Consider the following 12,662-nt stretch of genomic DNA (forward strand, 5'->3'; position numbering starts at 1 on the left):
TGGTAGTCCAGACGGGACAATTTTTTTTATAGCCTATCTTTTTGATCTGAACTATTTTTAAAGTATACCCACGAATACCTTTTTAAAACCTAAGTTAATTCTTTAATAAATGGGTTTATGAATATATATATATTTATAAATTAATATATTATTTCCTTGCTATTTTCCTGTTATCAACTTAAGAAGCTTATCAATATAGAAAACCCAAACCTGTGATGATTGGTTTATTGCAAGTTTATAAACGTCATATTTTGCTTTACAGCCACTCAGGTGTTGCGATAAGATACTGTTTTTCTGGCATATCTGTTTGGATTTTCCTTAAATATACGATGAAGGGTCTTTCGACACACCGCACCACCCACCGAATCTCACCCGCCAAAAAGTCAGCAAGTCAATCAACTTTTATCTCCCGGCAATTTTCGTCAGTGGGTTCAGGCTGCGAGGGTAATATTTTTTGGCAGGACCATCAAAGAACTTGACAGCCACTTCCCTTTTTGGCTTAGTAGAAAGCACTCCTTTCTTTTTTCGGGACTCACACACACACACACACACACACACACACACTCCACACCAACACAGAGGCAGGGGCACTCGAGAGGACTGACAATGAGTGCTTCTTAAATGTCTGCAGCAGGCAACGAGGAAAAGACGACACTGTGCTGGTGTCAAAGGCAAAGCCAAGGATGTGCCATACAATCTATTCTTTTTTTCCCATTTCGGTGGCCATTTTTTTTGGCCAAAGACAAAAGATGACAAGTCAGGGGAGTCTGGCCGAGTGGAGATCGGTGGGGGGTCGTGAGTTTGGGGCCAAATATGTTTTTGAAGTTCATTAGACGAATCCCAAAAAAAAAAAAATGGGGGGAAAACACAAAACCGAAAAGAGATATTCTCCAGAAAAGAAAAAGAATCAACATTTTTCACTTAATACCAGCGCGAGCGTGAGTCCACGCGCATTTCCTTCGACCCCTACTAACTCATCAGGAAGAGGCAACTTTTGTTTTCCGACAACAACAACAGGGCTGCACTGAGAAAAAATATTAATACTTATTACAGTAATTATTTAAAATTCTATGTTTTAAAAATATATTTTGGGTTTAATTTTAAAGGAATTCTTACTGGTTTCAAAAAATTCAAGCAAATATTTATGTCAGTATGTTGAAAAAAGTTTTGAAAGATTGAAGTAGAAAAATTAGGTACACTTTTATCTCTCAAGATTTTTATTTTACCATATTAGAAAAAGTTTTTTTTTATTTTAAAAATAACCAAAACATTTATTATTCTAGTTTTCAACATTTTATACCTACAATATATTTTCCCACAAAAGCTTTGTTTCAATTAATTTTTTATTTAAAAATAATTCATAAAATCAAAATAAACATTTTTTAATTAGTCAAAGTCTATAAAATGACTTTCCTAAAGTAGGCTTAATTAAAAAAAAAGTCATTAAATCAATGTATACATTTTTTAATTACTCCAAGTGTATATTTTGGCTTTTCTAAAATCCCTTGGCAATCTGTAATTTTTTGCGAGTGCCGAAGCTCCACGAAATATTTCTTTTCTTTATGCGCAACCAGAAACGAGACGAGCTCGAGACCCTTTCTTTTTTTTCGTGGGCGGCTGGGGACATTGCACCGGCAAAGAAGGGGGCGTGGCAGTGGTGGGGAGGGGGGTGTGTGGGCGAAAAGGGGGCGGGAAACGCACAGCTTCTTTGGCGCCCTTCGCTGAGGGCTGTGGGGCACAACAGGAGGCGGCCCTGGCAAAAGTTGATGGCAAAGTCATAGCAACTTTTTTACTTTTTTTTTTCGCCACCCCCCTCTCTGCCCTACGCCCATTTGTTTGGGAGTCCTTGCGCGTCTGGAAAATGTCTGAAAATTGTGCAGACAACACACAAAAAAAAAGAAAAAAGATGAAAAATGCAGGCTAGAGAAAGAAAGCGGCAGCAGGTGGCAGTGAATGTTAAACTGTATGATAGCTGATGGTTTTTTTGGGGGGGAGGCGTTAATGGGAGGATCAGGGGCGGGTTAAGAGGGGAAGGGGGGGGGGCGTGGCCCCGGCTGACCGTAAGTGGATTGGGCTGTGGGCGGTGGCATCATCATTAATGGCGACAGTTTTTCGCATTTTTGCTCATTTTGCATATACAAAATAATTTACCAAAAAAAAGGAGAGGCGAAAAAAATTTGCATAATTGCGCAGAACCGAAAAAGGGGGGGCTGGGTAAAGTGGGTGGTGTTCGGTGGGAGGAGGGTTAACCCCCCACCCCCCCAGCAAAGGATGTCGCGCGGGAAAAATAAATGAAAAATGTCATTTCAATGTCGTTTGGATTTTTTCGTTGGTGTCGTTTACCTTTTGGCTGCACTTCAATTGCAATTTGCCATTGCAACAGCCGCCGCTGCCGCAGTCGACGTCGCTGCTGACGCCGCTGCTGCTGCATTTTTTGTACAACATGCATGCATTTGTTGCCGCCTTTGTTGTTTTTGCCGCTGCACACGCATGTGGAGAGCATTCATTTGCACCCGAAAAAAATACAAAAAAAAAGGCGAACCTCAAACCCTTTTTTCCCTGCTTTTTTCCTCTTTTTTCCGTTGGCGTTGCAATTTTTCTGACATTTTGTTTTAATTTGTGGCAGCGCCAGCAAAAGGGTTGATTTTTTTTTATTATACCCCCGTGTGTGTGTGTGTGTGCGTGTGTGCTGCTTTTTTCGCATTTTTTGTTGCTGTAATTTTGACGCAACTGAAATGCATTTCTTTCGCTGTTGTTGTTATGAGCATATTGCATTTTTGTCGGTTCATCCCACACCTTTTGTTTGCTTTTGGTCATGTACATTCGTTAACATAAAACACCCACTGGCAGAACCCCCCCATCGAAAAGTTGGTTAAAGTTTTCGGTTTATTCGGAAAGTCCTTTTTTAATTCAGCTTTAACAATAATTATATTTGGCTAGGTAATTGTGCAAACACGTTAATTGAGGTGTGATTCCAAGGCGGAGGTCAAGCCCATTGCCTGGTTAAATAAAGGCAGAACATTTTAAAGTCAACAAATAATTTTTAGTTAGAAAAATAAACTACTTAATAATATTTAGGGGATTTTTAAAAATGTTGCAAATTTTGTTTACCAATTTTTCTAATTTTTTAATTATGCAGCTAATGTAGAGCAAGCTACTTTATAGTTGGTAATAATGTTAAAGTAAACAGCTCTACTTATATTTACTAGGGAATACTTTTATTTATACAACACTTTTTAGTAGCTCCTGTAAAAATAATAAACGTACTATTTTTATACCCGTTACTCGTAGAGTTACCCGGAAAGTATGTAACAGGTAGAGGGAAGGGTTTCCGACCCCATAAAGTATATATATTCTTGATCAGGATTACTAGCCGAGTCGATCTAGCCATGTCCGACTGTCCGTATAAACGCTGTGATTTCGATAACTACAAAAGCTGCAATATTGGGATTAGGCATGCAGATTCTAGAGATTCCTGCGCAGCGCAAGTTTGTATCGTCAGTGTGCCACGCCCACTGTAACGCCCACAAACCGCCCATGTCTGTTGCTCCTACAGTTTTAATGCTAGAATAAAAACTTTAAGTGAAATGTATTAGTCTCGTCAATACCGATTGATTGACGCAAAAAAATCACAATCTCCCCTTGGTCCCCTTAGCTGAGTAACGGGTGTCTGATGGTCGAGGCACTCGACTATAGCGTTCTTCCTTGTTTAGAATACTAAAACAAAAACTCACTTTGTAACCTTATCACTTTGTAACCTAGTTATTATAATTAAATTGATATCAATTAAAGCTAAAAAGGTAACCAATGCATTCATGTTTTAAGACTCCTTTCCAAAATGTACAAACCTATTCAATTATGTTTTTTATACCATTTTAGATTTTGATTTTTTGGCATATCACTGTAACTCTTAAATGTACTTTTTTGTGTCTCTCAATTTGGTTGCGTGTTTGGTGGCCGCTAAATATGCCAGGGGCGTAGCTGAAGGGAGGGGAGCCTGGTTGGAATTTCACTGGAGGAATGGAATGTGGGGTTAATGGTTAAGGGGGTGGGGGTGGAGGAGGGGGAGGGGGAGCGGGACTGGGAGGGGCAGCAGGAAGCCGCTGCCGCTGGCTCCGACGGGCGCACAATGCCGTCAACTGTCCCCCGTTCCAAGCAGGCATTTTTTTGTGCACGAAACGTGTGTGTGTGTGAGTGTGTGTGTTGACAACGTCGAATGCAATTTTGTTAAAAATGCATTAAGTGCATGTGTGTGTGTGTGTGAGTGAGTGTGTGGGTATGAATGCAATTGCATGTTTGTTTTTGTTGCCGATGCAGTCCGCCCCACAGCGCCTACACTTGATGCGTGCGCAGCGAACCCACCCCACCCCCTACCTTCAACCCTTTCCCTGAACTCCCCCCTTATCCCCCCCCCCCCACACACACACATACTTGTGCATACATCTACCCATACAAGAGCCCAACCTCACACACACATTCATTGCAGTTGCATTTTTTCGGAAGATATGCACTCATTTTTTTTCGACGCCTCTGCCGACGTCAACGCCGCTGCAGCTGCATTTTTGTATGCACTTACTTTATTTTTGTTTCTATCTCGCTCATTTACTCACGCATATAACGGCAATCAGGCAAAGTTTAAAAAAGGCAGAAAAAAGAGCTTTAAAGGACCTTGTTATACCCTGGTTTTAGCCAAAAAAAATAACCACTTAGCAGCTGGCAAAAAGTTATTATATTGGTAATTGTTGACTATTCACAAAGTCATAATAGGGATTTTGGAATACTCTTACAAAATATGTTGTTTTTGTAATTTTTAATAAAATTCTCGTTTTATACTTCCTATATCAATAGAAACAAATAGAAATAGCGAAAGCTGCATTCACTATCCTAGAACCCGCGTTTTCGTACTACGGACGAAATGGGATGACTTATCATTCTATAAATATAAGTACATATTTCGTTTAAGGGAAATTAATTGTATTTCAATATTAAAGTAACATTTATTTAAAGAATAGCAAGTCTGAGTTATTTATCATTTTTATGGAAAGATCTATGGGGCTTCGATCTTATATTAAGTGCAAAGCCTATAAAGCCCAAATAACTGGGCATAAAATCGGGCCATCGCGATTCGGGCAACCATCCGAAACTCATTGAAATGACAAAAATATGGAAAAAATAAGTAAATGAGAGTGGCGAGGGGAAAGGGCCGGGAAAATAAAATAATGAAACCGACGGGGGATCCATGAAACCGTTAAAAAATTGCTGCCCTGCAACAATAACAATCGCAATGGCCAGTGCACGCATTAACCTTTTGTTGCTGTTGTTTCTGCTGCTTTTTTGTACCTTATATATTTCGCTCATTTTTTTTTTGTACTTTTTGTTGTTGTGTGTATTTTTTGGGGCCAAACGCAGCCGACTGCGCTGCCGACGTCGACGTTGTCGTCACTCTTAGCCAGTTATTACGTTCGCAATCTCTCTCGTTTTTTTCGGTGTCGGTGTGTGCGTGGGGAGAATTTTTCGTAAACGAAAAATAATGAATATATACCCAGCGACAATCCCCGCCTGCCCCCTCGCCCCACCCCATCCTTAACCCGCCGAAAGTGCATAGAAAAAAGTAGCAGAGAAGAAAGACCGAAAATACGAAAAAACACTGACACTGGTACACAGTGAGAAAAAATTAGGTATAACTATGATTATCCGGCTTATGAAATTTCATATTCCTTACGAACATCAACTAAATAGTTTGTTGTTTTAATTAGCGCTCTTTTTTAGTCCGTTTTGAACTAGAGAGGTTTTAATTTTAGCAACATATGAGGTTAATTAATGATAAATACTTAAAAATCAAAAATGAAACCGATTATATTAAAATATTAAAAAATTTTGAAGATTATATCTGGAGTTAATGGTTAAATTCTTTACAGCGCTGAGATTATTTCTAAGATCGAATACAACTTGAATCAATCTTCTCTGTCAAAAGAGGGGGTACCAATATGCAAAATCAAAAATATCCTGCAATAAATTAATTACGTTATTGGCTAGGTATTTTCTCAGTGCATACACACACATAGAGAAAGTAAAACGCAGCTTGCAAAAAAAAGCGATCGATATGATGCACTCATTTTTGTCTGCTGCGCTGGGCGACGTCGACGTCGCTGCCTTTGGTGCTTCGAGGAGCGATGCCGTCTCATCAACCTCAGCATCAGCAGCCTGAAAAAAATCTGTAATAATAAACGCTTGACGAAAAAAAAACTCCAAAAATTGCAGCGTCAGTGGCTTTTGTGCTTCAAGTGGTTTGATGGTCTGAGTGGGTGGCTGAGGGGGTGGTTTTTGGGTGAGGGGTTGGGTCTCGGTCATCTGGTTGGCCCCCATTGATGAACACTTTGGTCGATCGTTGTCTAACGCCTTCATCGAATTTAAGAAAGGCTCTTAAGTCCCTAATATAAATATTGTAGTTCAAAGGATAGAAAAAATAACAATCAAAATGTCTAGACCACCAATAAATTTTTAAAAAATTAACCCAAATATCTTGTTAGCAGGAACAAGTCTTAAAACACTTTTTGAAATTCTCTACATATATTCAGAAACACTTTTATTGCTGTCTAAAAATTGTGCAATCATTTAATTCTTATATGTTTTAGTATTACAAATTAATTAAGTAATTATGAAACAATCTCTCGAGTAAATATCCTAAAAATCTTGAGCTTTTTGCTTGGCAATGTCTGTGCTGTCTGGCTTTTCTTACTTTCTTCTTTGCATTTCCTTGGCTACGTCTGACTTGCCATGTCCCTATGGCTCCTTTTTTTTTTACTTCCTCTAACCCCCTTATGTATTCATGGTTTTTTGTACACTTTTTTGACACATCCTTCTGGCTTTTTTTGTGTGCGACAATTAAAATAGGTGTACGAGATGGTGCATGGCGACGATGGCGGCTGCTAACAAACACTTGGCCATGCTTTAGACAATAGACAAGGACTCGTGCTTTGCGGCTCAAGTGGCAGCCGCCATCGTTGCCACAGTCGCCGGTGCATCAGCATCAGCCAAGGAGCAAAAAAAAAAAAAAAAATAGGGAGGAGAACAAACCGAACCATAACCAGAACCGCAAACAACAAAAAATCCCACCGAAAAAAGTAATGACAAAAATTGTTGGCAAGTGCGGCGAAATTATGCACACGCTCTGTCGTCTGAAGTGCACACCTACACCTCAGCTACACCTCTACCTAAGCCCAAAGTAATAATAAAAGGTGCTGCTGAACATTTTAGAGTAATTAAAAAAATAGCAGGCAACAGAACACAAAAAAAGTCAACGAACAGCGAATTGAAAAAAGATTGCGGAGCTGCTGAAGGAGTTAAGATGCAGCCACACAAAACGGAATACATAAATGCCGCATTCTTCCTTTCTCCCTACATATATAATCTTTCTTTTTTCATGGCGTTTTTTTGGAGATTTCATGTAAATTTATGCAGCCCACCTGCCTAACGCTGGTAATTAAGCGTGGCTGCAACGGGGCGTATGTGTAATTTTCGGCATCGTTTCATAAACCACACTCGCACACACACACACACACACACGGGCACAATTTTTACATAGGCTCACAACAATAAAGCTTCAACTGCCACAGCATCAGAATTTGCGGCTGTATGGGTGAGTGAGGTGTGTGAGTGTGAGTGGGGTGCCCCGTTAAGTATGCTACAGTAAGTGCAGTGTCAGAGGCGGCGGGCGCTGCCCAAAGTGCAATTATCTCATGTATTGTCTGGCACACGATTCGGTGTTTTTTCCGGTTTTTTTCGGTGAACAATATGCTCTACAATAATTTTCGGGTATTCGAATATTTGCACTAATTTTAGTGGCTCAAATTAGGGGTTTATTTTGCAAGTTTATTTTATAGAATTTCAGATGATGATAAAATATATTTTTTTAAGGAAAAGTTTTTTATAATTTTTATATTTACATAAATATGTTCGGTTAGTTTTCGTGGTAAAAACTTCAGCTTCTCGGGCAAACAATAAGAAATTTATTTTCATGAATTATAGATGGGTTCCAAAAATAAATATTTTAAATATATGTTTTTTTCTATTTCTTTCTAAAATATTTCTTTTACTGAACCCTAGAATCAAAATTTCATATAAATTGGGTTCAGTAGGACTGTTTCTTTGATATGGATTTTCATAAAAAATATTTAAGATACAACATATATAATATATTAACAAAAATAACCATCTAATCTTTTCTTTTGATCCCAAATGTTTGGCATTAAAAATTAACAAATAAAAAAAACCCTTAAACCTACCAAAAAGAGCATTGCAAATTCGTTTTCCACCCAAAAAATTTCTTAATTTCCACCTTTTTTCTCCTTTTCGGTTTTACATGAATTTCCTCTTTTTTTGTATGTATTGTGCTGGGGTTTTTTAAATTTTTTTTTGGCGTTTGCGCAGATTGTCAGATTTATATTGAATACATGCTTATACATAGGTATTTATGTGCTGCAACTCCCCCTGGGCAATGGAAGGGAGAACAGAAGTGGTAACCCCAATTCGGCACTCACCTGACGGACTTCACATCGCCGCTAATCGATGAGTTCGGCGATGGCTTGCTGCTAAGATCGAGCGGTGCATCCGCACTGGGACTGGGCGTATCTTTGAGTGCGGGACTGATTGCGGCTGCAGATACTTCTGAGGTAGTTGGCGTTACCGCACTAGCGATCTGTTGCTGCTGCTGCTGCTGCTGTTGGCTGGCCAGCGAGTTGATCAGATTGAAGTCGGCCAGCAGTGAGAATTGCGCCAGCTGGGCGGCCATCGAGTCCATCGATGTCATTTTGGCTGCCCGCTGGGTCAGCAGCTTGTACAGTTCGAGGGAATTCGCGGATGTTGCGGCTGTAGCTGCTGTTGCTAACGATGTTGCTGCTGGTGTTGCAGTTGCAGCAGCAATGTGGCGAGCTCTGTTGCCACTGCTGTTGTTGATGTAGCTGCTGCTCTGGTGGGGCAGTGAAGTGCTCGAGTCGCTGTCACTGTCGTGCTGCGTGGTGGAATAAAAATGATTAGGATCCCATATTTTAATAAATTCATAATGCACAAAAGATGGAGAAATCAAACCGAGAAGTCTATAGTTTTAACTTTTACGCACAATGAATTCATTCCGAAAAACTATTGCCCTCTTTTATACACCTAAAATTTACGTTCAAAGTGTGTTTTGCAACCCGATTGACTTTGTTACAATTTATTTTTTCTTAATTTAGTTTATAAATTTTGTTAAATACAGAGGTACTGAAAGTGTAAGTTATAGTGTTATTACTTAATAGTAATTTAATTTTAATAATGAAATAAAATTGAATTAAAGGTGCTTAAAGAGGAAAAATAATTACTTTTTTTATACAAAAATCATATATGCAATATATTTAACTTCAGAAAAGTATATGGCAAGATTATTATTTAAAAATTTGTAATAAATTTAAAAACAATTAACAAACGTAGGTAGAGTTAAGAGTTAATTTTTCTAATGATCTTATCATAACTTCCATGTGATTTTCTAAACAAGGGGACATTTTTTCTTTGGGAAGTAAGAGATGTGAGTGATTGTTGACCCACCTGATGAATGTGGCTATTACTAGTGCTGCTACTAGTGGCTGTTGCTGCTGTTTCGGCCACCAAATCGCCCTGGGCGTTAACCGTAAGCAGGCGACCGTTAACACAGAAATTGCACTTGGCCGACGGTCTCCAATCGATGGGTTCTGGCGGTGGTGATGGTGTACTGGTGGCTCCCGGTGTTGGTGTACGTGATGAATCGTGTGATGTTTGGTTGTTCTCTAGGGGAAGAATTCCAAAAAATATTTAGTAATCTTCGGGGTCTATATAGGTGACATATAACCCACCAAAATCTTCTTCCAGCAGCTGGCTGCCGTTGTGGTGCTGCTCTAGACGGTGGTTCTCTGTTTCACAGTGGTTGGGCTCCTTGCTGCTGGGCTTGTATTGCGGTGGCTCGTCCTCGGAACCGGCTATTGCTATGGGCTGTTGCTCCTCGATATTCAAGTGGCTGCGAGTCAGTTGCTCTTGATAATGTTTCCATTGCCTGCGACCCATAAATTCTTCAGCAACGCGTTCTAGGCCTGCAAAAAGAGGCAAGAAAATGAAAAAGGTTATTAAAATATTACAAAATATATTTTTTAAAAATATACAATATATTAGATTTAAATATTGTATGTTTACTTTATAGCTAAATTTTTATAAGAGATCCTTGAATATTTTTTCCACTGACTGCATATTTTTGTGGCCCCACTCAAAACACATTCGTAATTTCGCCGGGAAGGCCAATCTGCGGTGCATTAATTATTTAAAGTTCCTGAGCAGTTCAAGAGTATTATGCCAGTTGCATGGCTTAATAAACTATAATTTGCCTAGTGGTGGCAATTAATAAACCACTTTTTTATTTTCTTCTTCAGTCAACCCATACCCTAATGCTGTTTCGCTCCTGGGAATTTTAGCAGACAGAAATTACTTAATTGAAATGCAATGCCACTAAGTATAGGAGAAAAATGCATGAAAAAGGGAAAAAAAAGAATCGAAACGAAAAAGAAATGGCAAATTGTGTGGGGTGCACTATACTTAAAAGACGGGGCACACGCTGCGTATGCGTAATTATTGAATACGAAATGTGTGCGAGTGGAAAATTGATAGATTTGTATGTTTGCATTGAGGCGACTTGTGCTGCATTTCTACTTGGCCAACCTTCTTGGCCCGTCCGAGAACTCTAATTGCCGCACAAAAGTTATGCAATTTAATGCAAAATGCATTTGGCCACCGGAGTGGGAGAACATATATGTGGTTTGGGCTCCAACCCCGCCACTTGAAGGGGCAGGCATGCGTGGCTCAAAAGCAAAAGTTTTGCGCATATGGCAAAAGGCTACGCGTCAACTCACACGAAATGCGAATTAAAGGAGGGCCAGTCGAAGAAAATGAAGGAAAAAATAAATATATGCAAGTATATGAGAGACCAAAAATACAACATTTATATGGAGGGATATCAAGGTATTTTAGTAACATTTTTAGTACCCAAAAAAAAAAAACAATTCTGAGCTTATGTTTCGAGCCGGAAGTTAGAAGGTGGGTGGGTTTCACAAATTTCAGCACCCCCATGTCCTTGTGGCTGTCCCCATCGTCCTGATTGCGCACAAGTGCGTGTGTTCGGTGCGTGCGTTTGGGGAATGGGAATGGGGCATGGCAACTTGGGGCTGAAGTGGAGCAGCCGGAGGAGGGATGGGCAGAAGGATTGGGGGAACCCGAACCAGCGACGCACTGCAGCTGCCACTGCTGCTCATTCCGGCGCAAAAGTGGAGCGGCATGTTCAAACTTTTCACAGTGTAAAAATTGCATTGCTTTCCCAGCTGCAACGGCAACTGCAACAGCAACTGCAGTTTTTTAAGCGCTCAAATAAACAGGGTCGTCGTCGTCGCCGTCATCGTCATCGTTGTTGTTGTCGTTGTTTTAGCGCTTCGGGGGTTGCGACGTCAACGTTGCGCCTTCACCGCCTTTCCCCCGACTTTCCACCTGCCGCACGCACCGAAAAAAGGCGAAAAAACGAGGTGAATGCACGCACGGAACGTACAAAACTCAAACTTTAAAATGCAACCAGTCCACAGACACACGCCTGCATTTTGTCGTTAAAAAATGCAGTGCACCCGATATCAGGATCTGCACGATACGCAAATGCCCTGCCAGAAAACAAGCCTTAGGTGGTTTTACGATTTATTATAATGGCTGATTAAATTAATCAACATCGTACTCAATTTATTAGCATAACTTACATTAAAATATATTTTTTTGCATTTCTTTATTATTAAACTCTAACTACTTTCATTTTTATACAGATTTTGTTTCAAATATTTAAGATAACTGATGAAGGTGTCTAAAAGTATGCAACATTTTTTGAAAACGTTCGATGGATTCAATACAAAATGCTTTTGTTTTTTTCATTGCATTCTTTTAGGCAACGCTGTAAATGATGGTAAAAAAAATATGATTTTTAAATCAGTTCAATTCATTAGAGCTCAAATATTTAAATATTTAACAGCAATTATTATAATTTTTTTGAATTTTATTTGAATAATAATAAGTGAACAATTTAAGTGAACACATCCTTTCTGAATCATTATGTCTAAGGAAAGTCTGAACTTTTTCCCAGCTAATTACGAGGCCTCCTCTGGCATTAAGCCACGTCCCACCGATCTATCGGATTGTATCAATTAGCTGTGGCTTATCCACTCCCCCGTCGTTCAGCTGATAATTCCTATTCATTACAAAACGTGCCACAAATTGCATTCGGCCATCTGCGGACGAAGGGTGCGTGTGTTTTTAGCGAAGGAAACCCTACGCACAGGCAAAATGCCAAATGGGGGTTCCCCCACTGGTGCTGCTTCTTCTTCTGCTTCTTCGGGGTCTGCCAGATGCACACATATACCAATATGCCAGCAAACACACACATAGGCAGAATGCACGCACGCAATGCACTCACGCACACAGTCAGTGTCTGCCGTGTTTTGTCTCCGGCTGCAGGAGTGTGCGTTTGTTTTGTGCATGTGGTCGGGGCGACACACATTGCGTATGAAGATGACGACGTCGACGGCCGCAAGGCGGGATTTCAATGCTGTTTTGGGTTCGGGTTATGTTTCAGTTTC

General features: G+C 39.9%; 1 protein-coding gene across 3 annotated transcripts in view; it reads right to left on the reverse strand.

The window, feature by feature from the left end:
* The window catches only part of LOC119560585 (mushroom body large-type Kenyon cell-specific protein 1), a 71,153-nt gene that overhangs the window by 7,555 nt on the left and 50,936 nt on the right, over nt 1-12,662 (reverse strand). For all 3 annotated transcript variants that reach the window (XM_037874109.1, XM_037874110.1, XM_037874111.1), the window contains exons 3-5: nt 9,864-10,097; nt 9,580-9,797; nt 8,541-9,010 (exon numbers count right to left, since the gene is read on the reverse strand). In XM_037874109.1, coding sequence (XP_037730037.1) covers nt 8,541-9,010; nt 9,580-9,797; nt 9,864-10,097 — 922 coding nt within the window. The remainder of the gene's footprint in view (nt 1-8,540; nt 9,011-9,579; nt 9,798-9,863; nt 10,098-12,662) is intronic.

This window comes from Drosophila subpulchrella, unplaced genomic scaffold, assembly GCF_014743375.2.
Source record: "Drosophila subpulchrella strain 33 F10 #4 breed RU33 unplaced genomic scaffold, RU_Dsub_v1.1 Primary Assembly Seq354, whole genome shotgun sequence".
NCBI classification, from domain to species: domain Eukaryota; kingdom Metazoa; phylum Arthropoda; class Insecta; order Diptera; family Drosophilidae; genus Drosophila; species Drosophila subpulchrella.